Source organism: Phyllopteryx taeniolatus, chromosome 17, assembly GCF_024500385.1.
Source record: "Phyllopteryx taeniolatus isolate TA_2022b chromosome 17, UOR_Ptae_1.2, whole genome shotgun sequence".
Lineage (NCBI taxonomy): Eukaryota > Metazoa > Chordata > Actinopteri > Syngnathiformes > Syngnathidae > Phyllopteryx > Phyllopteryx taeniolatus.
This window is the reverse complement of record NC_084518.1, coordinates 10,808,737-10,836,704: the sequence shown is the minus strand read 5'-3', so window position 1 is coordinate 10,836,704 and position 27,968 is coordinate 10,808,737. Positions and strand designations below refer to the sequence as shown.

The window sequence follows — 27,968 nt, the reverse complement described above, 5'->3', positions numbered from 1 at the left end:
ATAATGTCCACAAATGAGGGGTCGTCTCGGGTTTTTGGCCTGTTTTCGTCTACTACCTGCCCGCGTGCTTTCCACCACAAACCCTTCCGCATTTTCCTACAGCGCTGGGGCTGTGACGTGTTGTGCTGACGGCGGCCTCGCAGCTTGGAGGAGCGGGCTGCTACTAGCATGACAAGATCAGGCTCCAGACGCTCTGCCTTGCTTTGAGTGGAGCTCCACATACATCCCCCGACCCCTCCTTCTCTGCTCCTCCGCGGCCCGCCCAAATAACACCAAATTCCCGATTGAATCTAGCCCGAGTCTGGGGTGGGGGGGGGGACGAAGCGGCCCTGGGAAGGCGAGGAGCGGACGGAGGCCACCCCAGCTGCATCTGGTACGGGGCTCCTTGTTGCTCGTAAGGCTGCTTGCCGTGCGAGGTGTGCATTTGCTCGTGTCTATTGTGTATTTAATTTTTTAATTTTATGTATTTTTTGCATGCATGGGGGATTTTAATGTATTCATTAATTCTCACCGAGAGGCCGCAAAAAGAAGCAGTGTGGCCTTTTCTTCTTAGGCCCAGGCCCAAAGAAAGGCCACAATTTGTAACGGGAATTCGGGCCTATCATGTTAGCCTACGTGCTAACTAACTAGCTAGCTCATAAAAGGAGTGGATTTGCTGACTTGCGCCACGCGTGTATTGTTTCAGCACTTACATGTGCAATAGCCCTCAATGGCGGCGCTGTAAATACGTTATCATTTTAATTTTTCACTCCACATACTTTAATTAAATTAGCATTCGTTGTACACAAAGCTAACAAAATGGCGGATGCTAGTGTGATGCAAATGTGTGTGTGTGTGCGTGTGTGTGCGTGTGCGTGTGTGTGTGTGTGTGTGTGTGTGTGTGTGTGTGTGTGTGTGTGTATATACCCACTTCGTAAAGCTGTTCACGACCTGTGGACCGTCTTCTCTCAGTTCTATTATTTTACTCCGTACGTGGCTGCTGTCGGCTTTGCGTAAACGTGTATTTAGAGTTGCTTTGTGTACATCATTGCATCTCCGATGGCCAGTGGACTACTATGCTACTCTTCATTTTACTTGGCTGTTAATATCGTGTTTAGTCTGCCACGGTTGTGTCGCTCACGTTGGTGGATTCGGTGGGCTGGTATACATCTCTTAGCTAATTTGTGCTAATTTTAACACCGTAGCTGTCTCTTTCACCTGTAGTTGGGGGGGCGGGGGCGGATGGGCCACTCAGTGAAAATGAAATGGTACCCCAGCGTCCCTCATCACTATTTACTCCTCTGCATCCCTCTTCGTGTGTGTGATGAAGAGTGACAGAGTAAAAAGTTGTACAGTACCGCAGGAATCGTGGTGCTTATTCCCTTTATAAGGGCTTTACATAGATGGCAACCACCGTTGACCTAAGAAGTGTGATGCATAAAAACCTAACTGAAATTATGTGTGAATGTAATGTTATCACAGATCCCAACACGCAGAAAAACTAAAATGAATACAATATGCATGATACAGTGGACCCCCTTTTATCATTTCGATTTTGTTAGAGACATAGAAAGACTGTATCAAAACGTTTTTAATTACTTTTTACCCCTCCCACACATCCATCCATTGTCAACTGATCCCATGCTGCCTGCACCAAAGTCAGGCGAGTGTACCACTACATCATCAGTGACTCCCCTCCCAAACATTAAACAAATGTAAACATTAATAATTCCATATAAGTCAAAGCAAAGTATCTGCCTCAAATCTTTGCAAGAATCATTTTTCCAGGCTAATGTTACTGCAGACTCACCAGAAATAAATTGTCACGATGGCGGCTAGCCAGGAGGAAAGAAAGTGTGTAAAAGACAGAGACTATCCAAAGTTTGGAAACATTTCACACCTAAAAAAAGATGATGATAAAGTGCAGTGGGTCTACTGCAAAGCAGAACTAACTAATGGAACACAGCAGCATGTCTATGAACGGCAACAGAAGGTTTTGATGTTAGCTAAGTTGGAATGTATTGTAATGCCCCCACAAGTGGTCAAGGATAGATACAACCGATGATGCATTTCCAATCTTTTTATTGAATAAACAGTAACGTAATAAGCACATTCATACACAAGCTGCTACAGACACAACTGATGCCCAGGCACTCAACTGTCAACATGCAGACTTGGTAACGATTAGCAAGTTAACAGCCTGCTAACCTGAGCTCACAACAGCCAATGCTACACTCTCTTTCCAGGCCTCACCACACACCCATAGTCACAGATATTATAGTGTGGAATGTGAGGATGGCAACCCTAAGTGGACAACAATAATACCACCTGTAATAATACATCGCACCATATTATAGCAAATCCCAAATACCTTGTAAATATGTATATTAATGACATCATGACAACTTGATTCGATGTTCAATATAGAAATTATCCAACAAAGACATAAACATTCAACATTTTTGAAACGGTGTATTGCCCGAGAAAAAAATTATCCAAATCCACCGTGGCTATTCTTTGAAAATAAACTTTAAAGCACATCTTGTAGCAGCGTAACATTCAAGTATTACTTTTTCCAGCATCTAAACATGGTCTTTTGTTGCATTCTCTTGATTGGCAACAGAGTCCTGACTGCTGCAGTTGACTTATGAATAACATGAAGCATAGTGTATTGTTTGAAAAGCTTTTATAATGATGTTTTGCGGTATGTCTTCTTTGTTACTACACCTAATTAATAAAAAGTGGATAAGTGGGATAGTCAGACTGACCATAGAAAAAGTAATAAAATAATGTATTAAAGAAATAATTGTACGCACAAAATGTACTGTATGAAGTCATCAAAGTAACTCTCTAACCCAACCGGTCGTGGCAAACGGCCGCCCGACACTGAGTCTTGGGTCTGCATGAGGTTTCTTCCCAGGAGGGAGTTTTTCCCCTTTCCTCTGTCGCCTAGTGCTTTCTCACGTGGGGTTCAGTTGGTCTTTTATTGAGTGAGGAGTGTGGTCTTTGACCTGTTCCATGTGTAAAGTGCCCCGAGACAACCTCTGTTGTGATTTGGCACTATATACGTAAATACAATTTAATTGAATGGAATTAATTGTGATTATAGATATCAGGATATGTGATAATCGATCTATTGGAAGAAAGCCACATACCATACGTCATCACAGTATCATCACAATACCATATCCATCCATCCTTCCATCCATTTTCTGAGCCGCTTCTCCTCACTAGGGTCGCGGGCTTGCTGGAGCCTATCCCAGCTATCATCGGGCAGGAGGCGGGGTACACCCTGAACTGGTCGCCAGCCAATCGCAGGGCACATGCAAACAAACAACCATATCAATATGCATTATATACCACCAGTGGTGTATCATAATAGCCGATATATCTTAATGTCACAACACTATCACAGTCACACATTATTTGCCTGAGGAATTGGAAATAAAACAAAAAAATTAACTAATTATAAAATCCCCAAATAGATTAACAAAAACACCGCAAGTGTGTAATGACCAAACCATCTAGAATATAATATTGTAGCTATGATGTCATAATTATGTCACACATTTTCATCAGTGTGATGAAACGCTATTTGTTCCACCTCTAGTTATTACTACAAACACAGAGAGTGCTGTTAATATGACAGTCTTTCATTTCTAGACAAGATTGGCAGTCTCTATCACATTGTAATAAGGAATTAACACACACAGACACATGCATGCACACCCACACTGTTTTTAGTGCACTTTGCTTTAAATTCCAAAGTTGTAATAAATGTAGAACAGTAGTTACTGTTGAAGGATAAGATTTGGAGTTATAAATTTTTTTAATCATATTAAAACAGTTAAAGTTGGTCACAGGGGTTCTAGTAATGATATACAGCGCAACTTTTGTTCTCCTTCTAAAATTTATATTACCCACTGTGGATTACCTAAACTTCTTTTATCATTTGTTTTCAGCTCTCCTGTAACAAATGCAGTACGAGGACAATGGATGAGGAGGTCACCAGGCTTTCGATACCTTCTGAAGAGCCTAAAATAATATTACACGGATCGGGTAATGAGCTATGCTTGTGTTAATGCTTGTATACACTAAACTGGAAGTTGTTGGTATTCAGTAGAGAGTTTTGGGGTATTTGAAGAAGCAGGATTCTTAGTTTAGCCAGATAAGTTTTGACTGACAGTTGATATTGATGCATGCATGACAGTGAGCCATTCAATCTTATTGATATTTATTTCCAATAAACGAATGCTGTGCATGCTTATCTGGCTAACTGGGTAATCCTGCCTCTTCCAGATGAGGGTGGTGCTGGCGGGCAGGAGTTTGTTGTGGAACTTCAAGAGACTGTGTTGGTGTCAGAGGGCGAGGGTGAAGGCATGGCGGTGCACAGGTTTGCTCCAGACGAGCTAGTCATCCAGGATGCTGTTGAGGATGTGGTATCTGAGTATGTGCACTGCGATGAAGATGAAGATGTCGCTGTAGAAACCTGCGTGATGGCCTTGGACGGTGAGGAGGAAGGCGTTGCCATGGGTGACATCCCTGAAGATGGCCTTGACCCCGAGCAGCAGGACGATGACCAAGATAGCTGTGGCGATTATCTAATGATATCCTGTAAGTCACCTCTTTCTACAGTGCTGCTCTTGCTCAGTGTTCATTAAAATATAATAATTTTATGATAAAAAACTGATTTAAAAAAACCTGATAAAATACAGGGTTCCTATGCAAGTATGTGAAGTATGGAATTGATTTTATGCATTTCCAGGTCTGGAAAATGGAAGCTATATTGTATGGAAATATATTTGTTTTTGTTCTATTTTATCCATCCATCCATCCCATCCATTTTCTGAGCTGCTTCTCCTCACTAGGGTCGCGGGCGTGCTGGAGCCTATCCCAGCTATCATCGGGCAGGAGGCGGGGTACACCCTGAACTGGTTGCCAGCCAATCGCAGGGCACATTCAAACAAACAACCATTCGCACTCACAGTCTCACCTACGGGCAATTTAGAGTCTCCAATTAATGCATGTTTTTGGGCTGTGGGAGGAAACCGAAGTGCCCGGAGAAAACCCACGCAGGCACGGGGAGAACATGCAAACACAGGCAGGGCCGGGGATTGAACCCCGGTCCTCAGAACTGTGAGGGTGACGCTCTAACCAGTCGTCCACCGTGCCGCCTGTTCTATTTTATAAAACATAAAATTAAAAATAGCCAAAATTTAGTTGCTTGGATTATCTATACAAGATCGTTTTAGGCGCGGCTTTAGGATTATTAGGGGAGAATGGGGTCAGAAAACAACGAAAATCTTTGGTGATGCTTCCAAACATTCTCATTTGGGTCTCATCCCTCCAGATATCACATAATGGGCTGAAAGTGTCCCTCTTAAAACAAACAAATGTATAAAAACTACAATCGATTAAGCCATCCATCCATTTTCTCTAGCGTTTGTCTTCATTAGGGTCATGAGAGAGTAAGAGGCTATCACATCTGATTTTGGATTGGAGGCGGCGTACACTGTGGACTGGTTGCCAGCTAATTGCGGGGAACATTTAGACAAGCATCCTTTCACACTCAGGTCACATCAATGGACAATTTAGTCTTCAGTGACTCTAACATGCAAGCTTTCAGATTGTGGGAGGAAGCCTGAGAACATAAATGTTTGTAATTTAATTTATTGAACATAAATGAATGTTTAGGAGTACTGAGAATAGTCAAATATCACCAGCTCCTGTGCGGTAGATTCTATAGTTAAATGCATCCTCATTGTCACTCTCACTAGTGGATGAAGCTGGTAAAATGGTGTCTGAGGATGGGACAGAGGTAACTGTGGAGGGAGCAGTGGAGGACCAGGAAGTGGAAAAGGACGAGGATGGACAGGAGGTGATAAAGGTGTACATTTTCAAGGCTGACTCTGGGGAGGATGACATGGGTAAGAGTATGTATATGTATGTATGTATGTATTCAATATGTTAAAACATGAGCGTTCAAACTGAAGCATAAAGCTGTGGTCTTCCCAAAATGCAAAACAAAAAAAACAAAGCAAAAGCCTTTGTCTATTTTTTTATTCTCCAGGAGAATCAGTAGACATCAGCGATGGGGATATGGAAAATGTGGCATTGTCAGAGTCGGGTCAAAGACTTCGAGAAAAGATGGTTTATATGTCTGTCGGCGATTCTCATCACCAAGGAAACCATGGTAAGTGACTTCGAGCAACCAAATTGGGATAACTTTGCCACCCTGGGGAACCTCACTCAACAAATCTGTGTTGTGGGTAAATGCAGTATTCTTATTTGATTTTCTATTGCATCCTGTTTAAGGCCACTGATTACTAACAACTGTGTGAGACGTCATCAGGTGTGGTGCTCAGAATTATCCAGTTTCACTTAATTGGTTCAAAAAGTATTAGTTATTAACCCCAAATATATTTTAGTTCATCTACGTCACCGGCATATAGTGACAGGCAGAACAATTAAATGTTCTTCCACTAGATGGCAGAAGGTGTAATTGAAAAATAACAAAAACTATCCAACGCCTGCCATTCATACAACCGAATAACAGCTTTTTCTTCAATTAAACATGTCCAGATTTCACACAAAGTAAGACGAGATCATCATTATTTTAGTGTACTGTATATAATTTCTTTGACATTTTTGTTCGGTTGTGTGCCATTAGATTTTTCTTATGTTAAATATTTGCCTTGGCGCAGTAAACATTTATTTATGAATAATTGATTATATCTTATCTATTAAGTCATTTTTTTATTTTGTGACTGATGATGTTTGTTTGAGGTGAAGACTTTGCTCTTATGCCTGTATGGGAGGATTTTGTTGCATATGGCTGGGTGACTGCTGAGGGTTTTTCAGGTTTTTAAAATTGCTTAACCGTACAGGAAGTTCATGAATCAACAGCACTTGACACGTTGGTTGTACTGATACAGCCTTGTTGCAATCGTGATGGAGGTTGTGGGCAGCGTGGTGCAGAGGATAAGTGTATGCCCTACCGTGAAACTGAGCAGTCGCCAGTTCATATCCGAGTGCCTGTGGTCATTGTGTCCCTGGGCAAGACACTTAACCCACATTGCCTATGAATGAAAGCGGTTGGATGGTTGTTGGAGGGGCCACAGGCGCAGAATAGCAGCCATGCTTCCGTCAGACTCCCCCAGGGCAGCTGTGGCTACACTAGTTGTGTACCACCAACAGGTGTGACTGAGGAGTGAATGAATATGGCATGAAATTGTAAAGCTTCTTTGAGTATCTAGAAAAGCGCTATATAAGTGTAATGCATTATTATTATTACTAATGATGATTTTATTTTGTACTCATAGGTGTGGAGGATAGTGAGAGCTGTGAAAACCGTAATGGAGCAGCAAGCGCGCTCCTGCACATCGACGAATCGGACGGTGTTGATGAAATAGGCCGGCAGCGCAACAAAACCAAGCGGCGGTCCGAACCACGACAAGTCCAAACAGGTACAATGCACCAAGGCCAATTGTCACACTCGGAACATATCTTGAGAGACTTAAATTCTCGTTGCACAATTTCAGTGTGGTTATAGTTTTCATCAGCTGATCACCCGCATTACATAGGCTTAGAGGCCCCGTAAAATTTATTCTGTTCCCATCAGTTCTCTTTTACTTATCTGTGTTTGGGTAACAGGGGCACCAAGTAGATTATCCTAAACTAGCCCTGTTAATATTTTAACTGTAATGAGCATGACAAAAGCTACTGTAGTTAATGCTGAAGACAGAACTTGACTCCCAAACTAGTGGGCACATTCCACCATTTTTCACACAGAACCTTGTCCCCATTGAAGGTGCTGATTCTCATACTGTCAATTTCACAGCTCGATGTGAACAATGCGAGATCTTCAAAACGCCAATGTGGACATCCTATGCTCCTTGACTTTGCTGAGAATTTCTCCATTCGTACACTGGTTCCTAACCTTTATTCAGCACAACTTAAAGGGGAACTAAATTTCTAAACTTGCTGTTATATTGTATGTAGTTACTCTGTAAACAAACACAGTGCAGCTCAGTCTCTGCCTAGTGGGGAACATGGCTAGCAGTATGCTGATGGCGGTAGGTCAAACTCATTTGAAATGGAATTTAATAATATAATATAGCTTTTTAAAAATATGCACCGTTTTTCTTTTATAAAAGTGAGTCGCGACTTTGCAACAAAAGGAAAATGCGGATCCCAGGATGACAAAGTTGAAAACCACTGATATAAGCTAATAATGCGAAACAAGCTCATGCACCAAATGTTTAATAGTGATGGGCCCTTTCAACCCTTAGCTGTTGATGACAACCTAGGGCTTCCTTTTTGCACAATGTCTTCGCTGTCACTGGAGAAAACTATCAATTGATGTTGTTCTTATTCCTTCTTCCCAGCTATCATCATCGGTCCCTATGGTCAACCTCTGACGGTATATCCCTGCATGCTTTGTGGCAAAAAGTTCAAATCGCGAGGTTTCCTCAAGCGGCACACAAAGAATCATCACCAGGAGGTTCTGACCCGAAAAAAGTACCAATGCACAGACTGTGACTTCACTACTAACAAGAAAGCCAGCCTCCACAACCACATGGAGGTGCATGCCCTGACCAGCAAAGCTCCCTTTGAGTGCGAAATGTGTGGCAAGGACTTCCACCAGCAGGCGGCGCTGTTCTCCCACAGACTGCAGCACCACCACCGGGAGGCCAAAACTCAGCAGACGCCCCCGCCGCCCGCCAAGACTCACAAATGCAAATTCTGTGAGTATGAAACTGCTGAGCAAGGACTGCTCAACCGACACTTGTTGGCCGTTCACAGTAAAAGCTTCCCGCACATCTGTGTGGAATGTGGGAAAGGTTTCCGTCACCCCTCTGAGTTGAAGAAACACATGCGCACGCACACAGGCGAGAAGCCGTACTCCTGCATGTACTGCGAGTACAAGTCTGCTGATTCGTCTAACCTCAAGACTCACATCAAGACAAAGCATAGCAAGGAGATGCCATACAAGTGCGAGCGCTGTTTCCAGACATTTGCGGAAGAGGAGGAGTTAAACCAGCACGGACTGACACATGAGGAGAACAAGACCCACCATTGTGCCCACTGTGACCACAAAAGTTCCAATTCCAGCGACCTGAAACGCCACATCATATCTGTGCACACCAAGGACTACCCGCACAAATGTGCAGTGTGTGGCAAAGGCTTCCACCGGCCGTCCGAACTCAAAAAGCACTCGATGGCTCACCGCACCAAGAAACTCCACCAGTGCCGACACTGCAACTTCAAAAACACCGACCCTTTTGTCCTCAGTCGCCATATCTTGTCTGTCCACACCAAGGAGCAGCAGCAGGCCTCCCCCGAAAAAAGTGAGGTCAAGAGGACAGAGACGCCTTCTCCTGTGGCGTCCCCTAAAAAGTCTTCCCCTAGTGCTTCCGCCGCCTCCGGCCCGCCCACTAGAGTAAGTGCAGCCAGTTTAGCGAGCAGTGTGACTGTGGTTATTGGCAAAGGACAAAAAGAGCGCCGAATTTACCAGTGCCAGTACTGCGACTACAGCACAGGCGATGCCTCGGGATTCAAGCGGCACGTGATTTCTATCCACACAAAAGACTACCCGCACCGCTGCGAGATCTGTTCGAAAGGCTTCCGGAGACCGTCGGAGAAGAACCAGCATATCCTGCGCCACCACAAAGACGTGGTCCAGGCAGAGTGATAAGACGGACCATCAAACTCTCACCACTCACGTGAAACAATGTGGAGTGTCTGCTGCACATAGCCTGTCCTGTTGTTTACAGTGAACCCCCGTTTTTCATGGGTACAATCCAGATCCACCCGTGAGGTGAAAATCTGTGATATAGAGACCATATAAAGTTTTAGTTTAGGTTTTAGCTCACTTTAAACACACTTGAACGTATTGATACACTTTTTTTTACTCCTAAGCGCTTGTTCTCACTGTCAAAAAGTGGGAGGCTATCGTATAACATCACTTTGTGGAAACACAAATAAATCTCGCTCGCACGGTTCTCCAAGTAAGGCAAAGCATGCTTGTTTCAAGATGTTTTTTGTCACTTCCAGTTGACGTTTACTGTAAAATTGACACATAAAACAACAGAGAATTAAACATTGTATATTTAAACACCAAAATTATCAACCAAATCAATGATTTCTGCTAGCTTAATGCTAACATATACTGCAAAACGCCATAAACTGGCCAACAGAAATTAGCCTAGATGTTTTGATTATTGTAAACCTTCTAACTTGTTCTTTAACACCCATGGAGCAGAAACACAAAAAAACAGTGCATACAAAAATACTCAGACGCATATATTTTCCCTCCTTTTTGGAAGAAATAACTTATTACAGCTTAATGGGGACCTTCTCTGCTTCTTCTCATAATTACACTGCATCAACATCCAGTAGAGCTCAGTGCTGCCCAGGTGGTACTGTACCACACTGAAGGTGCGCAACTCTGAATTTGGCCATCCCTGTATACTGTAAAAACCCCAAAACGATCATTTAAAAATCTGCAATATGGGGGGCAGGGGGCGTCCGTATGATGAACCGCAATATAGCGGGGGTTCACTGTACTTTAACAACCTCATGTCGCTTTACATGTATACACATGTACATAACGCCAATGCTCTTGGGGAGCAGCTGAACTCTCTGTAGACTTGCACTTTTAACTGCATGTTCCATGCTGGGGAGGGGGGAAGTTTGCATGGCAGATAGTGCATATGTCTGTTTTTGATACACTTGTTTTTAATTTTTGCATACAGCAATCACAAAGGTCCTCATTTCATGTCTCAAAAACCAAGTGCAAGTGCATCTCCGAGTCCCAGTGTACTTAACAGAGCAGTGTGGATTAGGAACATATTTGCCGTAGCACTTGACACTTGGGTGAAGGTGAATGCCAATTATGTGCGATTTGACTTAAAGCATCTTTTTTGTTTCCTGATGCTGAATCCTCCACCTCTGGAACACAGTAGCTTGTGTTATGTGACATTTACACAAGGCTACTTGTGTATATAGCACACAGATGAGGAACAAACAATCATTCTGAGTTAAGGACACAAACTTGTGCATTCATGGTTAAGTAAACAAATTGTGCAAATTGCAGCCAGTCATTGTGGATCAGAAAGTGCTCAAAGCAGTAATAATAATCGGACAGTATTTTTAAATATACCAAGGAGAGAAATCCCCGTAATTCAAAATGCCTAAATGTTCTGACTCATAATTATTTCTAAAAAAAAAAAATAATAATAATAATACAAAAATCGTTTTTGTCAAGTTGTCTATGAACAACATTTGCAACTGGCACGTTATATTGTAGAAATAGCCTAATTGTCCGAAGTCTTTTTTTTTTTTTTTTTCCACCAACACACATTGCTCTTACCAGAAGGGGGAAAAAATGTAGATTTTTTTTTATTTTTATTTTATTTTTTTTATTTTTTTTAGAAGTAACTTCAGAAGACAGGTGCTTGTGGTGTACTTATACATATTTCCTTTTTTCCACCCTGTGATTGTTTTTTTAATATTTATTTCATTTACAAGTTGTATAGTTATGTGTAACTAGACTTCTATGGGACGTAAATTATTGTTTTGTATACAAATCTGTATAAAGCGTGTAGTTGTAAACACTTGATGAAAGTGAGCTGTGTCATTCTGGTTGTATGTCGTATTTGTTAAAAAACAAAAAAAAAAGGTAATAAAAAAAAAAAGTATTTTAGCTCTCTGACTTTTATTAGCACACGTTCGTTAACTTTCCACTTGTCTTGACAACATTGTTGGTTTAAGCCGAGGGTGGCAGGAAGCTAGGCAGCTGTGCACTCACCTAAATGAGGTAAAATAGTGATGATACAGAGTGTGTAATCATGAGATTAAACATGAATCCTTCATAATCGTCTTGATAGTACCATTTTTGGGGAGGAACGCAATGTTTTCAGCTAGGATTCCGGTTTCCAGGGAGAACTGCCTGAACTTCTCCAGCAGATCCGGGCTGAGATCCACTCCACGACCTGTAGATCCAGATGAGGTTAGTCTACAACTCTGTGTTTACCACTCAGGTTTCTAATGTGACAATCGAGGTCATTACCATATAGCTTGTTTACAATTGTGGGATGATCCCTGTCTGTCCTTATGGTGTGAGTCAGGGCGTACTGGTCATACTTTACGTCAACAATGCGCATGTCATTGTCATTGCCCCAACCTGATGGATATAGAGAGGGACAGATTTCATGAAAGAACAACTTAAAAAAAAAAAAAAAAAAAAAGAGAGGGAATGTCATTGCACAAGGGTGCACACCCTCATCACGATGATATGGCTCTTTAGAGTCAACCAATCACATTCAAATGTTAAATGAGAGTCAGCACACACCAGCGTTTAAAGTGCCTCTGACCCCAAATAAATTTCAGATATGTAGTCTATTCCTGATTTTCTAGCTGAGGCCTGAAACCTTTGTGCTAACAATGACTGCTATTTCAAATTGCTCAAATTCCCTTCACTTTGTATCTAAAGCCCCAGTAGGAGTTGAAGAAAAACAGTCCCATAGCATGATACTGAAACCCAGTGGCGAGGCCAGCCCTATTTTGGGTGGGCTCCAGCCCACACAAAACTTGTTAGCCACGCTATGAATTCGCCCTCAAATTAATTTGAATTTATTATTAGAAAAAAACGTTCTGTGGTGATAGCTCACGCTTTGGAATTGACAAACAAAAAGTAAACCTCGTGAAAATCGGTTGAGAAATTAGCAAGTTATGACTTAATTTCAATGTCCATGCATTGCCTTTGCATGGAACATCGACCCTCCCAACATGGCCGGCACGTCAGTTGGCCAGTAAACTGGCGTATTGTCTTCATATCTAAGGTGTGTACCGCTACACACATTTCCAGCTGTGTTAACGCAAATAACCAGGTAAAGCTTGATTTACAACCCTGGTACAATCTATGAAATGAAAATTGACCACACGGCGATGCTTAGCTATTCCGAGCTAATTGAATAGCAAAGAGTCATTACCCAGTTTATCTGATACGATATGAAATGTCTCCGTGAAGCATGGCTTGTACATACGTTTTATTTTTATTTTTTTTTAAGACTAATGGGGCAGAAAAAGTTCACATGCCCTGCAAAAACTCAAAATCTTACCAAGAATATATTAATTCTAGTAAAACTAATTAAAATTATACACATCTGAATGTATAGTTTACATTGAAAATCAATGTGTAACTGTGTAAATACAAAACAGAATAAAAATACATGGTCATTGTTTGAGTGAAAATGACCCAAGATATATTTATATAGCTCAAATTTGTCAGACTCCTGGACCTGCCAAAATAAAAATCATGGGTATATACTACATTTTCAGCAGTGTTGTCTCTTACTCAAATCAAAAGATGACTTTATAAACAAGTTATTTCTTCTTTAATAGAACTATAGACTAGTAAAAATGTTTTAATATTAGTTTCCTCTGAGATGAAATACTCATTGTATTCATACTGTTACAAAAGGTCTGCTTTTCTGACAATAAATCAGACTTTTATAATGTATTGAAAACATAGATAAATTACACTTGTGTGTGCTGACTCCCATTTACCATGAGTTTGAATGTGATTGGTTAATTCTGGATATAGCTATATCCCAGTTACAAGAGGATGTGCACACTTGTACGACCACATTAGTTCACCTCTTGAAAGGATGAAACTTTTTTTTTTCAATTTTCAATCAATTTAATGGTGAAAATAAGTTTTGAAATGATTTCTCTGTCTCATTTTCATCACAAAAACCTGGCCTTTGAACTGATATGTAGACTTTTTATATCCACTGTATATCCATCCATTGTCGCTAGCTGACGTGAACTGTTTGCACTCACAACATGGCTGTGAACAGAGAGGCCCTAATTTACAATAGCAGAGTCAGTGCTCTAGCGACTAATTTCCAAAAAAGTGACTAGCGATCTTAATTCCTGCTGATAAACACTAAATGAGCGGAATTATTTCCGCATTTTAAGACTAGAAAGGAGTCCAGTGGAAGGCAATCACACTTAACTAATATTGCCACAGAAATGGTGCTCATTTATGTTACAAAAGCAGTGATTTATTTACATTAAAAAAATTGACATGGGGTATGTACTTCGAAGCTGGAAATATTTTGCCAAGGTTGCCTTGTCTCACCTGTACAACTTTATTTAAGAGCCTAAGACAGCTGTACACATCAGAGATGTTTAGATTTATGTGATACCTCATGATACATCACAGTCATATCAGAGCTTTTACCAACCCAAAGAACATAGGGACAAGTAAATGGTTTAGTATATTTGTTTCATTGGCATACTCGTTCCATTACTTAAAGAATAAATAAATGATAGGAAATTTTTGCAAATTATTTTGCGAGCCCCCAATTTAAAGCTTAAATTGATTGACGACCACTCTTATATTGGGTCTCATTCGATTGTGCCTAATTTTGTGGTTCATCAGTGTATGTTAAATTTAGGTCAGCCTATTAGCAATGTTGATAATGTATTAATGCTCATTAAAAAAAATAAAAAAAACATTAACATACAGCTTCAAATATAATTGATTTTGAATAATATCAGACACAAATTCATCACTACCAGTAACACGTTTCAACCCATCATTGAAATTTCAGGGGTCACTGTTTAAGGTCAAAACAAAACCCCAGAAAATTCTAGTCTAAATGACTTTTTGCAGTCTTCTTTGCTAATAATGAGCACTTCCTACTTTTAAACAGTTATGTAACTTTCTATGTGTAATGTACTGTACTTTTGTGCAAACTCACTTGTGTATGTGAACTTTCCCGGCAGATCTGTCTTCTTGGCCAGGTTGTTCAGTCTCCAACATGTCCCGTCAGATCTGCACAGAAACAACTAACACATGGTTAGCAATGGCACCCTTTCCCCACTTCAAAAAAAATCTATGTCACTCTGTCTTGCTCACTTTAAACTTGCATATGAAATATCCAGGTCACCATCTGCAGTTGGATTGAGCATGGCTGTGCCCATTTTCATGGAGGCGCGGCGTTGGACGAACCATTGGCCATTAGAGGCGAAACCGATCAGGTACCACTTCCCTGCCATCTGTGTAACCATGGAAGACATCCTGAACACTGCTGTTGACATGCAAAAAAAATACACAAAAATCATCTTTCCACCCAGCCGAGACATCTTACCCCTTGGATATTGAAGTCAGCTTGGGGCGTGACTTCTGCAGAGGCCCTGATGGAGGCAAGCGCGGCCACCAACACAGTCACCAGTAAGACCATAGCAGCCGGATGGGAGTCGGATGATGATGATAATGGAGAGTGAGGGAGGATGAAGAGGAGAATGTCTACTGGTAATGCTCTGCCTGTCTTTATATAGTGAAGGGCTCACTTTCTCTCCCCTACAAACACACACACACACACACACACACACACACGCACGCACACACACACACTCGCTCTTCCACAAAATGGTATCTGGGATGAGTACAAACATGTTCATGCAGCCAGAATTTTAATCCTATTAGGGTTAGAATTCAGCAAAATCTGCTTGATAGTGACAGGAATGAATGACAGATTAGGGTTCACATGACGGTTACATTACGTGCTTCAGAATCCCCTTAGTTTTACTAAAAAATGGAGAACAAAACAGTGGCTCCCCTCTGGTTTGTTCCACTGCAGTGACCACAGAAATAAATTCAGCTGTCAGCAGTTATAACACAAACTGCTCGATGCATGACAAAACGAATGTCATGTTGTGGATTGGATTGCCTACCAGTACTGTATTCTCATGTGGTACTCTGGTAATGTTTTTGCCACATCATTTAACCTGAAATTACACTGATTTCTGGTGTTGACTTTAAAACAATGCAGCTTTTCACAACTCTCACAGTAAACAAGCCCAGTCCATGAGTACAGGGTGTCCCAAAAGTCATTTCACCTTTATCTAAATATTGTGTCATTGGAACAGACGTGAGGCCATGAGCATTTGAAATCTTAGGCGTTGCAATTTTTGTAGGCATATGTAGGCATGGCTCACCAATTGACTTTTAAAGAGCATTGTAAAATTACCGCCTTGCAAGAAGTTTTTTCTTTCCCAAACTGCAGTTCAGCACCAGTTTGAAAAGCAGCCGTGGTCCAATGGTTAAGATCATCGCCTGCCACTGTGGGGGATCTAGGTTCAAGACCCTGACTGGACCATCTGCCAACATCCCCTGGACTCACGGCTGTGGTGTCCTTGAGCAAGACACTGATACCCCGAAATGCTCCCCGTGCGCTTCAGCTGCCCCCTGCTCCAATGTGTTCCACCAACATGTGTATGTGTTCACTGTGATGGGTTTCGTGTCCATGCATGCATGTTCATGACAATAAAAGGTAATTCCTCTTCTTTATGGCCGTGACATTGCTCCAATGCATTGTATTATTTACACTATGCATTGCAAGTTTCTAAAAACAGGATCTGTTCTTGACAAACCACACAGCGGAAGTTCTGCTGCTACCACCACTAATAAAATCGCGAAACTTCAAGAGCAGGCGTTCTGCGGGGCTGCACTGAAACTGAGCATCCCCAAAAGCTCGATTCAGCAGATGTTTAGGAAAGTGATAAAGCTTTACCCGTACCGACTTCAGGTAGTTGGTGGGTTAAAGAGGAACAACACGATGTTGAGAGAGAGTCTCCTGTCCTGTTAAAAATAAATAAATAAAGACCATTAATTTTTCCATAGTAGATCAAGGAAATGTCATCAAATGTCCATCTTTTGTAACCAATATATGCACCAGAGTTCTTCAATTTACAGTATATACAGTGGTCTCTATTGAAGCTGTAAGTAGGATTTAGAGATGCAAAAATTAGTGTTGACTGAGTGATTTAAAGTATATCCTGTAACAGTGTTGTACCTGAATGAGTTCAATGAACGAAAGCTCATGAAGTAGTTTGAAGTATTTTGGGCAAACGTGAACTGAATTTATTGCATTTCTGCCTGTGAAACGTTATTGAGAACGCGCTCATTCTGGCGTCATAAAACAGTTTTCGAACGAAAGTTCATTTTCATTCAATAGTGCCAGGTTTTGCAAGGGACTTCCAGGACAAAACCCGCCTGGACACACTATATACTGTATGAGCCTTCATATGTCGGGGATGAACGCCGCAGTTGACAACCGCCATTCATGTTTAAATTCGGCTGGCACGTCGCAGCAGCCTGTGTGCGCGAGGTGTGTTCAGGGACACTGCGTACATGGGAGTGAATACATTCCTCGTTTGTTTTGTAATGAGGTACATCATTGTAAAAATTTATCTCTAGGAAAATTAATATTTGTATCAGAGTTCTTTAGTTAAAACACTGTGCGATTTTGTTTTAACTTATATAAAAATAGATGAGATAAAATATTTTGTTAATGTAGTCAGCCAGAGCTCCTGTGAATGCAATTTCCTTTCACCATCGGTCAAAAGTCCTGTTTTTGTTTTAATTCCTCCATCCATCCATCCATTTTCTACCGCTTATCCGAGGTCGGGTCGCGGGAGCAGTAGCTTAAGCAGGGACGCCCAGACTTCCCTTTCCCCAGCCACTTCATCCAGCTCTTCCGGGGGGATCCCGAGGCGTTCCCAGGCCAGCCGAAGGACGTAGTCTCTCCAGCGTCTCTCCATCCTCCCGTATGACCGAGCTTCTCACCCTATCTCTAAGGGAGAGCCCGGACACCCTGCGGAGGAAACAAATTTCGGCTGCTTGTATCCGGGATCTTGTTCTTTCGGTCACGACCCACAGCTTGTGACCATAGGTGAGGGTAGGAACGTAGATCGACCGGTAAATCGAGAGCTTCGCCTTTCGGCTTAGCTCCTTCTTTACCACAACGGACAGATACAAAGTCCGCATCCTGCAGACGCTGCACCGATCCGCCTGTCGATCTCCCGTTCCATTCTTCCCTCACTCGTGAACAAGACCCCAAGATACTTGAACTCCTCCACTTGGGGCAGGATCTCATCCCCGACCTGGAGAGGGCACATCACCCTTTTCCGACTGAGGACCATGGCCTCAGATTTGGAGGTGCTGATGCTCATCCCAGCCGCTTCACACTCGGCTGCGAACTGCTCCAGTGAGAATTGGAGGTCACGGCTTGATGACGCCAACAGAACCACATCATCTGCAAAAAGCAGAGATGCAATACTGAGGCCACCAAACCGGACCCCCTCTACGCCTCGGCTGCGCCTAGAAATTCTGTCCATAAAAGTTAAGTTAGAATCGGTGACAAAGGGCAGCCTTGGCGGAGTCCAACCCTCACCGGGAACGAGTCCGACTTACTGCCGGATATGCGGACCAAACTCTGACTCCGGTCGTACACGGACCGAACAGCCCGTATCAGGGGGTTCGGTACCCCATACTCCCAACGCACCCTCCACAGGACTCCCCGAGGGACGCGGTCGAACGCCTTCTCCAAGTCCACAAAACACATGTAGACTGGTTGGGCGAACTCCCATGCACCCTCGAGGACCCTGCCGAGGGTCTAGAGCTGGTCCACTGTTCCACAGCCAGGACGAAAACCACACTGCGCCTCCTGAATCTGAGATTCGACTTCCCGACGGACCCTCCTCTCCAGCACCCCTGAATAGACCTTATCAGGGAGGCTGAAGAGTGTGATCCCCCTGTAGTTGGAACACACCCTCCGGTCCCCCTTCTTCAAAAGGGGGACCACCACCCCAGTCTGCCAATCCAGAGGCACTGGCCCCGATGTCCACGCGATGTTGCAGAAGTGTGTCAACCAGGACAGCCCCACAACATCCAGAGCCTTTAGGAACTCCGGGCGAATCTCATCCACCCCCGGGCCCCTGCCACCGATGAGCTTTTTAACTACCTCGGTGACCTCAAACCCAGAGATAGGAGAGCCCGCCTCAGAGAACCCACACTCTGCTTCCTCATGGGAAGGCGTGTCGGTGGAATTGAGGAGGTCTTCGAAGTATTCTCCCCACCGACTCACAACGTCCCGAGTCGAGGTCAGCAGCGCCCCATCCCCACTATACACAGTGTTGGTGTTGCACTGCTTTCCTCTCCTGAGACGCCGGATGGTGGACCAGAATTTCCTCAAAGCCGTCTGGATGTCTTTCTCCATGGCCTCACCGAACTCCGAACCAAACCCGAGTTTTTGCTTCAGCGACCACCAGAGCTGCATTCTGCTTGGCCAGCCGGTACCCATCAGCTGCCTCAGGAGTCCCACAGGCCAAAAAGGCCCGATAGGACTCCTTCTTCAGCTTGACGGCATCCCTCACCGTTGTTGGGTTCGTGGATTGTCGCCACAGCTCCGGTCGGCCGCCTCAGCAATGGAGGCGCGGAACATGGTCCACTCGGACTCGATGTCCCCCGCCTCCCCCGGAACATGAGCAAAGTTCTGTCGGAGGTGGGAGTTGAAACTCCTTGTGACAGGGGATTCTGCCAGACGTTCCCAGCAGACCCTCACAATACGTTTGGGCCTGCCACGTTGGACCGGCATCATCCCCCGCCATCGGAGCCAAGTGCACGTGTGGACACCCTTATGCTTGAACATGGTGTTCGTTATGGACAATCCGTAGCGAGCACAGAAGTCCAATAACAGAACACTGCTCGGGTTCTGATCGGGGGGGCCGTTCCTCCCAATCACGCCCTTCCATGTCTCACTGTCATTGCCCAAGTGAGCATTGAAGTTCCCCAGCAGGACGATTGAGTCCCCAGCGGGAGTGCTCTCCAGCACCCCCTCCAAGGACTCCAAAAAGGGTGGGTACTCTGAACTGCTGTTTGGTGCATAGGCACAAACAACAGTCAGGACCCGTCCCCCCACCCTAAGGCGGAGGGAGGCTACCCTCTCGTCCACCGGGGTGAACCCCAACGTACAGGCGCCAAGCCGGGGGGCAATAAAAATACCCACACCTGCTCGGCGCCTCTCACCGTGGGCAACTCCAGAGTGGAAGAGAGTCCAACCCATCTCGAGAGGACTGGTACCAGAGCCCAAGCTGTGTGTGGATGCGAGTCCGACTATATCTAGTCGCAACTTTTCAACCTCACACACCAGCTCGGGCTCCTTCCCTGCCAGAGAGGTGACATTCCACGTCCCTAGAGCCAGCTTCTGTAGCCGGGGATCGGATCGCCAAGGTCCACGCCTTCGGCCACCGCCCAGCTCACACTGCATCGACCCCTATGGCCCCCTATGGCCCCTCCCACAGGTGGTGAAGGGGGACCCACGTTACCCTTTCGGGCTGAGCCCGGCCGGGCCCCATGGGTGCAGGCCCGGCCACCAGGCCTTGGCTCCAGTGGGGGGCCCCGGTGACCCGCGTCCGGGCAAGGGAAAACGAAGTCCATTGTTTGTCATCATCATTAGGGGTCTTTGAGCCGTGCTTTGTCTGGTCCCTCACCTAGGACCCGTTTGTCATGGGTGACCCTGCCAGGGGCGTAAAGCCCCAGACAACTTAGCTCCTAGGATCACTGGGACACACAAACCCCTCCACCACGACAAGGTGACGGCTCAAGGAGGGGTGTTTTAATTCCTCATTTTTAAAAAGACTATTCAAGCAAGTTTTTTTCTCATGTTTTTGAGATTTTAGGGTGATAGCTGTAACTGGCTCCTAGGGAAATAGCCTGTCAGCAACATATTGGAAAAAAAGAAGAACTATGCACAAGTTCATTTTTGGAACAGTGAACTTAGTCCTAAATTTTGAATTATGGACTGAACTAGTTCATTTTGGAGCAGTGAACTTAACTTTGAACTAGTTTGCATAGAAAATGAACTTTCCCAACACTGTCCTGTTACTACAACCCCAATTCCAATGAAGTTGGGACGTAGTGTTAAACATTAATAAAAACAGAATGCAATGATTTGTAAATCATGTTCAACCTATATTTAATTGAATACACTACAAAGACAAGATATTTAATGTTCAAACTGATAAACTTTTAAAAACAGCCTTGCTTGGATGGCAGCATATGTTTCTCCAAAACCTGTATGTACCTTTCAGCATTAATGGTGCCTTCACAGATGTGTAAGTTACCCATGCCATTGGCACTAACACAGCCCCATACCATCACAGATGCTGGCTTTGGAACATTGCGTCCAAAAGTCTGGATGGTTCTTTTCCTCTTTGGCGCAGAGGACACGACTGATGAGCTCGGGCCCATAGAAGCCGGCGGTGTTTCTGGGTGTTGTTGATAAATGGCTTTTGCTTTCCATATTAGAGTTTCAAGTTGCACTTACGGCTGTAGCGCCGAACTGTATTTACTGACATCGGTTTTCTGACGTGTTCCTGAGCCCATGTGGTGATATCCTACACATTGATGTTGGTTTTTGATGCAGTGCCGCCTGAGGGATCGAACGTCACGGGCATTCAATGTTGGTTTTCGGCCTTGCCGCTTACATGCAATGATTTCTCCAGATTCTCTGAACCTTTTGATGATATTATGGACCGTAGATGATGAAATCCCTAAATTCCTTGCAATTGTACGTTGAGGAACATTGTCCTTAAACTGTTTGACTATTTTCTCACGCACTTGTTCACAAAGAGGTGAACCTTGCCCCATCTTTGCTTGTGAGCAATTCAGGGAAGCTCCTTTTATACCCAATAATGGCACCCACCTGTTCCCAATTAGCCTGTTCACCTTTGGAATGTTACAAACAGGTGTTTGATGAGCATTCCTCAACTTTCTCAATCTTTTTTCCCAGCTGTCCCAGCTTTTTTGTAACGTGTTGCAGCCATAAAATTCTAAGGTAATGATTATTTGCTAAAAACAATAAAGTTTATCAGTTTGAACATTAAATATATTTTCTTTATATTCAATTAAATATAGGTTGAACATGACTTGCAAATCATTGTATTCTGTTTTTATTTATGTTTAACACAACGTCCCAACTTCATTGGAATTGGGGATGTACTATAATATGATAATGCAGCATAAAGCAAAAACATTCTCCCCATTCCAGGGGGATCTTTGCATTGAATCCTCACATACCTTGCCAGTTTAAACAGGTAAACCATTAGCCCAGAGGGAAAAGACAATTAATGTAAGGATATGTTTTGCAGCATATTTTCACCAGCACACTCCACATTGTAATTCAATTTCAGTGCGAATTAGTTCAGTAAACACAGAACCAAATATGGAATTACTTTGTGTGGCTCAGGACCTGGAAATGCCATGAAGGCCCCATTTGCCGAAGATTTGCTCACTGATAAAACCACACACAGCTCCAGGTACGAAATGTATGCTTTGGTGGGACAGCTCATCTCAATACAAGCATTTATGGGTTCTAAATTTTCTGTACTTTGTTTCAGCAAGAAGATTCAAAAGAAATCCTGACCATAAAAGCAATGATGTCGTGGCATCAACTCAAGGCACTTACTTATCATCTAAACAGAGTGCTCTGATGTCATCCCAACTCGATAAACTCAGGCACTAGGGGTCATATATACATGGTATCTGGAGTTTGCTACGGTATGCTTTGATGTATTGACCAGATCGCTTGTGTTTGAAAATAAAATCGATATAGTTGATTGATTGAAATGTTCCCATCACTACATAATTTCATTGTGTCCAATGAAGTGCAAAAAAAAGAAAGAAAAAAAAGGTTAAAGCAAACACAACTGTGCAAACAACACTGCTCTCTATAGGCTGATTATCTACAATTCATTTGAGCCTTGTTATTGTTATCATCTGTCTACTATATTACTGCAAAATATAACATTCCAAAGGAATGTATGTACTTTTCCCTGTTGGCACCTTGTAAAGCTTGATTGAGATGATAAAACTAACTCTCACTCCCCAGCCTAAACATTAGATCCGATACAATACTGTCAGAGGTATTCATTTAACAATATGTTTATAATTGTGGTTTTGATGGGGGATAGAACACTATATCATACAGGGAGGTGTTCCTAATGTTTACTCTCTGTCATATGGAGTCAGCAACCAATGACTAACTAGAAAAAGCCAACATTCATCCACATGGTGATAAAAGAAGGGGATTAATTGATGGCAAAAAAAAAAAAGCCCTGAGTGCATTGACTTGGACTTTACATGAAGACAATGTATTGATTTAAACTGTTTGCTCCACCCGTGCTATATGCATTATATAAAGGACAAAGATCACATTAAATATCATACTCACAATGGTCATACCTTCATTAACATATTAATAATTTAAGGTTTGTATTTACCACATGACTGCAAAAACAGTCATGGCAGATGTTTATAGGATGTGCACATTAAATGCAGGTTTATACATACAGTAATGTTCCAGTCATGAAGCATGTAATAGCCACTTTTTTTAAAAAAAATATTGTGATGTCCAATATTTATTAACAAAAAGAAAAAGCACCATTCCTTTTTTTTTTTTTTTTTTTTAAATACATGAACTCTATTATGTTAATTGTTAATGTTGAATTGTATCCAAGGATGTGAAATTAGACCAAATCAGTGGGGCCGGATCGAGGACACGAAGAGGCATCGGCCATAGTGAGGAAGTCAACCCAGTTCTGGTAGAAACCTCGTGAATATGTTCCTGTGGCGAGCCCCCACAGGCGACTCTGGCCCGTTTTGTTCCTCAGGGCTAGCTGGGCCTCCCGCTCCGTCACGTTGAAGCTGATATTGACCACCTGTGCCACCAGTAGGTACAGCAGCCCCCCTGTGACTATGACGCTGTACCAGGCACAGGTGAAGCAGAGCGCTGAGCTAAACACATCGATAAAGAGAGACATGAGAGAGAATAGGCTACAGTTAAATTTGTGTGGCAACTATATGCATAACATCATTAGAGAGTTCATCAGCTCGTGAACAGTTCTTTAAAATAAGAGGCTATGTGCTTGCTTCAATGTGCTTATTGCCACTTCCAGTTGAAGTTTACTGCCAAACTAAACATAGAACAAAGAATTACATGTTGTGTATTTAAAACAACCACATAACTTTGACTTGGGCAAGTTTGCTAGCTTATTGCTAGTGCTCATGCCAAATGCTACGGACGTTCTAACGAATAGTATTGATATCGCTGGGTATAATCCTTAAAGATATGGATATTTGAACATAAATGGCGCAGCAACACATACAGTAAGATAATATAACAATACTCACATGTATACTATATTCTTTATCCTCAGCAAAAAATGAATAATATACTGTGGCTTACTGTGCAGTTTTTTTCATATACAGTGGTGCCTTAAGATGTGAGTTTAATTCATTCCGTGACCATGCTCGTTTCTCACTTCATCTTTCTCAGTTAAAATGAATGTAAATGCAATGAATCAGTTCTAGCCTCGCCCAAAACAAACCCCAAAAGGTGTTGAAAAGTGTTTTTTTTTCATAATAAAAATTGCATTCAACACACTGTATTATATAAAACAAATAGTAATAACATTTGCTCCACACATAACTTGCAAACACGAAAATCATAACTGTACCTAATGATTTGTCCTTCCTTGTTCGGGAAAACCAGCTTATTGGCTGGAACATTACCGCCACCAACTGATAATGTCCTTCCACTGCAAGGAAACTAATGTGAATTGATGGTGGTCGGATCTTGTGACATTTGCTGCAGCCATCTAGTGGTGGGGGTTTGAAGTGCACTTCAGTCAAAATTTTGCTTTTATCTCAAGGACTGACTCACTGAAGGACTTGCAATACTTAGCTTAAATAATATTTACAATGAAAAGTGAGAACTCAACTTGGTCTGTGAGCTGGTTGAACGCGCTGCACGTTATAAGAAAAATGAAAAAAAAGTTTAGTTACTGTATTTTGTTGGCATGTCAAGTCTGCACTAAGTTGCTGATTTAATGTGGCTTCAACTTATATTTAAGTTATTGGTTCATGTTGATTCTGTAACTTGTGTAGTGTACATGACTAAGTAATGAGTACGGTTAAGCTAATGCTTTTTTTGTGCTGTGGATAAGTGATATTCCTGCCAGCTGCTAAAAGTAACTAAAAAGTAACTTTTTTTAAACTTACCGTATTTTCACGACCATAAGGTGCACCGTATTAAAAGGCGCAGTCTCTGTTACGGGGTCTATTTCTGTACTTAACAAATACATAAGGCGCACCGTATTATTGGGCGCAGGCATGGTAAAACATACGCTATCTTAAAACATGGTAGCATGCATGCATGCTAGCGTATGTTTTTAAAAAGGCAGTTCGGTTGTACTTTATTGAAGTATTTAAGAATGTACTCACATTATTTTTGATCAATCCTCATCCACAAATCCATCAGTCCTCATCTTCTGTATCCGAAATGAACAGCTGGACAAATTCTCCATTAAACATGCCGGATTCCCTCTCTTCATTGTCGGAGTCAGTCTCGTTGCCGGGGGGCTGTTCAGCAATGATGCTTCTCCCGTCTGTTCTTTGATCATTAATCTATTGGTCGAGTTGGTCTTCCAACTCGGGCCACCTCGCCTTGTTTCCGCGGAAACTCAGCTTCGTCTTCTTGACTTGGCGAAGCTCGTTTTCCTGCTTCCTCCACTTGCAAACCATGGATTTGTTGATCTTGAATTCTCTCACGGCTGCTCGAGTCCCATGTTCCTCCGCGTAACAAATAGCTTGCAGTTTAAACTGTGCTTTGTAAGCGTGTCTCTTTGTAGGTGCCATTTTCGGGGATCCTTAGCCAAACCGATGTTGTGCATATACCGGCACTATATACCTACTGGGGGCGTCTTCTTTCACGCGCACCCTTCCCCCTTTAACGTCCGCATGCTGTCCTCAGTCACGTCCGCCTTTCCTCTATATAAGCAGCGTGTCGGCAGGAAATGCTCCCAGTCAGTCAAGCGGAGCGCTCATCAAAGTCACACAACAACATTTACAGATTTTGGAAATCGGTGCACACATAAGGCGCGCCGCATTATATGGCGCCCCGTCCATTTTGGAGAAAATGGAAGACTTCTAAGTGCGCCTTATGATCGTGAAAATACGGTAGTTACTGTTGAAATAAAGTCATCAGTAAAGTAACGAAGTTACTTTTAAGCTCAAGTAATCAGTAAAGTAACTAAGTTACTTTTTCAAGGGAACTGTGGCAACACTGCTCAAGACTGAAAAAAATCAGCCAAGCAACGGCTCATATCTCAAAAAACTTGGCACTTGTATCTCAAGACACCACTATAGTACAAAACCTGCAAGTACCTGGTTTTTGGCAGAAGAAAAGCAGAAATGTGTCAAATAAAGTAGGTACCATGCAGTGAAAAGGTTATATGGCCAAAAACATGATATCAAATACTGTATTCTGGAGCCAAAATGTGTTTAGGGTGGGAACTAAAATACTGTAGCTTCGTCTTCCCGAATGAGCAGGACAAAAAATATGTTAACTTTACTTGTACTTTGGTAACCTGTGTTCGTACCTGGACAGAGTGTAGACACCAGGGCAGTAGAAGAGTGCGCTGACTAGATACTGCTGAGGACACAGGCTGTGAAGCACCAAAGTGATCCCATACAAAGATGTCAGCAGGAACACACATAGGGTCAACAGGAAGCTGCGGTGGTTACCCTGTCCTACACAACTGTTTATCCTACAACATAGTACACACACATTGACATCTAGCGTTAAAACCTCGTGTGATAGGCCAAAACGTTTTAGGAATTCTTAGAATATATTTAAAAGTAATGAAAAAATGTTAGATTTTAGCGTTGCATTTTAAGATTTGTTTTTTTCTGAAATATACTTGGATAATTAGTGTTTAAAATGATAACCTTTTTCTTTCATGACATTTGACTGAGCAGTTAACTTAAATGGAGAAATTAAATAAAGCTGTTCATAAAATATTTTTTTTCTGTCCATTTTTACTTCCTGTATTACTGCAAAACAGAATTCAGTTGATTTATTGCATAACAAAATCTATTACATTTGATAAAGTAGGCTTGAAAATGTCAATATTCTTAAGTTGGACCTGAGAAGATTTGTAGGAATCTTAGTTTATGATGTCACTGATCTGTTGTAAATAGACTATAAAGCCACACACCAGACACAGTGGTGGTCCAGGCGTTGGACACAAGCTCCACATGTTCTACAATGTCCCGCCCGGGGTGGTCGTGCAATTTTGCACACAGGACACCTGCTCCATTTTCCACTTGGTCTTGATACTGAGAAATTGGAGGTTGCCTCTGACTGAACAGACCCAGTGAGATGTGGTGAACCCTTAATGTCCTCCTCACGTGTAGTACTAACAAATCCCGGGCCGCTCTTGGTTCGAACCAAAGAGACAATAGTAAAGATCATCCCCGCTGTCACGGTGCATAGCTGCGTCCGACTCACATCTCCGCGAGGTACAATCTCAGTGATGAAGAGGTAGTACATGTAGGCGAGAGAGTCGAGAGCCAGGGTGAGAAAGAAGAGCGACCGTCTCTTCCTCTTGTGGGTGGCGTAGTAGAGCCGGAGCACCAGGCCGGGCAGCGCTGTCAAGATCATGATACCCAGTAGGTAGTGCAGTGCCGCCACCCGCATCAGAAGAGGCAGCAGGACCAGTGCAGGAACCAGGGAGATCTCCAAGTTGTCAATCAAGGCCCCCAGTAGAAATGAATGACATCCACTCTTTGGTGCCTTGTCTCTCAGCCATCTAAGGTATATAGAAAGATAGATGAAGAGCGGATGGCTGACCAAACAGACAGGCTGAAAAAAAGATGGATGTACAGAGAGATATTCAGATGGATGATAGATGGAGCCAGATGATGGATGGACAGCTGGATAACAGGTAGACAAATGGATAGATGTGGGACAGATGAATGATGGGTAGAAGTTTGTATGGATAAAATGTAGTAGTGGCCATACATGAAGGTCAGTGTATGTATTACACTGCTGCATGTGAAATTTAGGAATACAAATGTCCACACTTCACATGCAAAATGCATCTCCTCCATACCTGTTAAAGGCTTCGTCCAGATCCTCACAGTCACAATAGCATCCGTGCTGGAAAACGTCGCATTCACAGCAACACATTGGATCATCTGGTTCTGGAGGTTTTAACTTCTCCCATTTCATCGTGGATTACTTTGATCGACACACAACCCCCAAATGTCTCAATTTAAGACAAACAAT

At 42.8% G+C, this 27,968-nt stretch overlaps 2 protein-coding genes across 7 annotated transcripts; one reads left to right on the top strand and one right to left on the bottom strand.

Moving 5' to 3' along the window:
• Window positions 1-11,686, top strand: LOC133467141 (zinc finger Y-chromosomal protein). 6 transcript variants are annotated; one of them, XM_061751649.1, is made up of 8 exons: window positions 3-373; window positions 3,942-4,038; window positions 4,279-4,372; window positions 4,465-4,593; window positions 5,757-5,906; window positions 6,050-6,172; window positions 7,302-7,445; window positions 8,367-11,686. In XM_061751649.1, the coding sequence occupies exons 3-8, from the start codon at window positions 4,279-4,281 to the stop codon at window positions 9,671-9,673; spliced, it is 1,947 nt and encodes a 648-aa protein (XP_061607633.1). In that variant the 5' UTR covers window positions 3-373; window positions 3,942-4,038; the 3' UTR covers window positions 9,674-11,686. The 6 variants fall into 6 exon arrangements, with proteins under 6 accessions (XP_061607632.1, XP_061607631.1, XP_061607633.1 ...); XM_061751650.1 differs by lacking the exon at window positions 3-373 and adding an exon at window positions 398-416; XM_061751648.1 differs by having other exon boundaries at window positions 1-416; window positions 4,279-4,593.
• LOC133467142 (palmitoyltransferase ZDHHC23-A-like) lies at window positions 11,680-27,920 on the bottom strand. Its single transcript, XM_061751653.1, has 10 exons — window positions 27,793-27,920; window positions 26,896-27,489; window positions 26,278-26,445; window positions 23,399-23,632; window positions 18,136-18,140; window positions 14,912-15,044; window positions 14,754-14,827; window positions 12,053-12,166; window positions 11,874-11,975; window positions 11,680-11,791 (listed from the first exon to the last, which is right to left on the bottom strand). The coding sequence occupies exons 1-10, from the start codon at window positions 27,909-27,911 to the stop codon at window positions 11,772-11,774; spliced, it is 1,563 nt and encodes a 520-aa protein (XP_061607637.1). The 5' UTR covers window positions 27,912-27,920; the 3' UTR covers window positions 11,680-11,771.
• Between the last annotated feature and the right edge of the window lie 48 nt (window positions 27,921-27,968).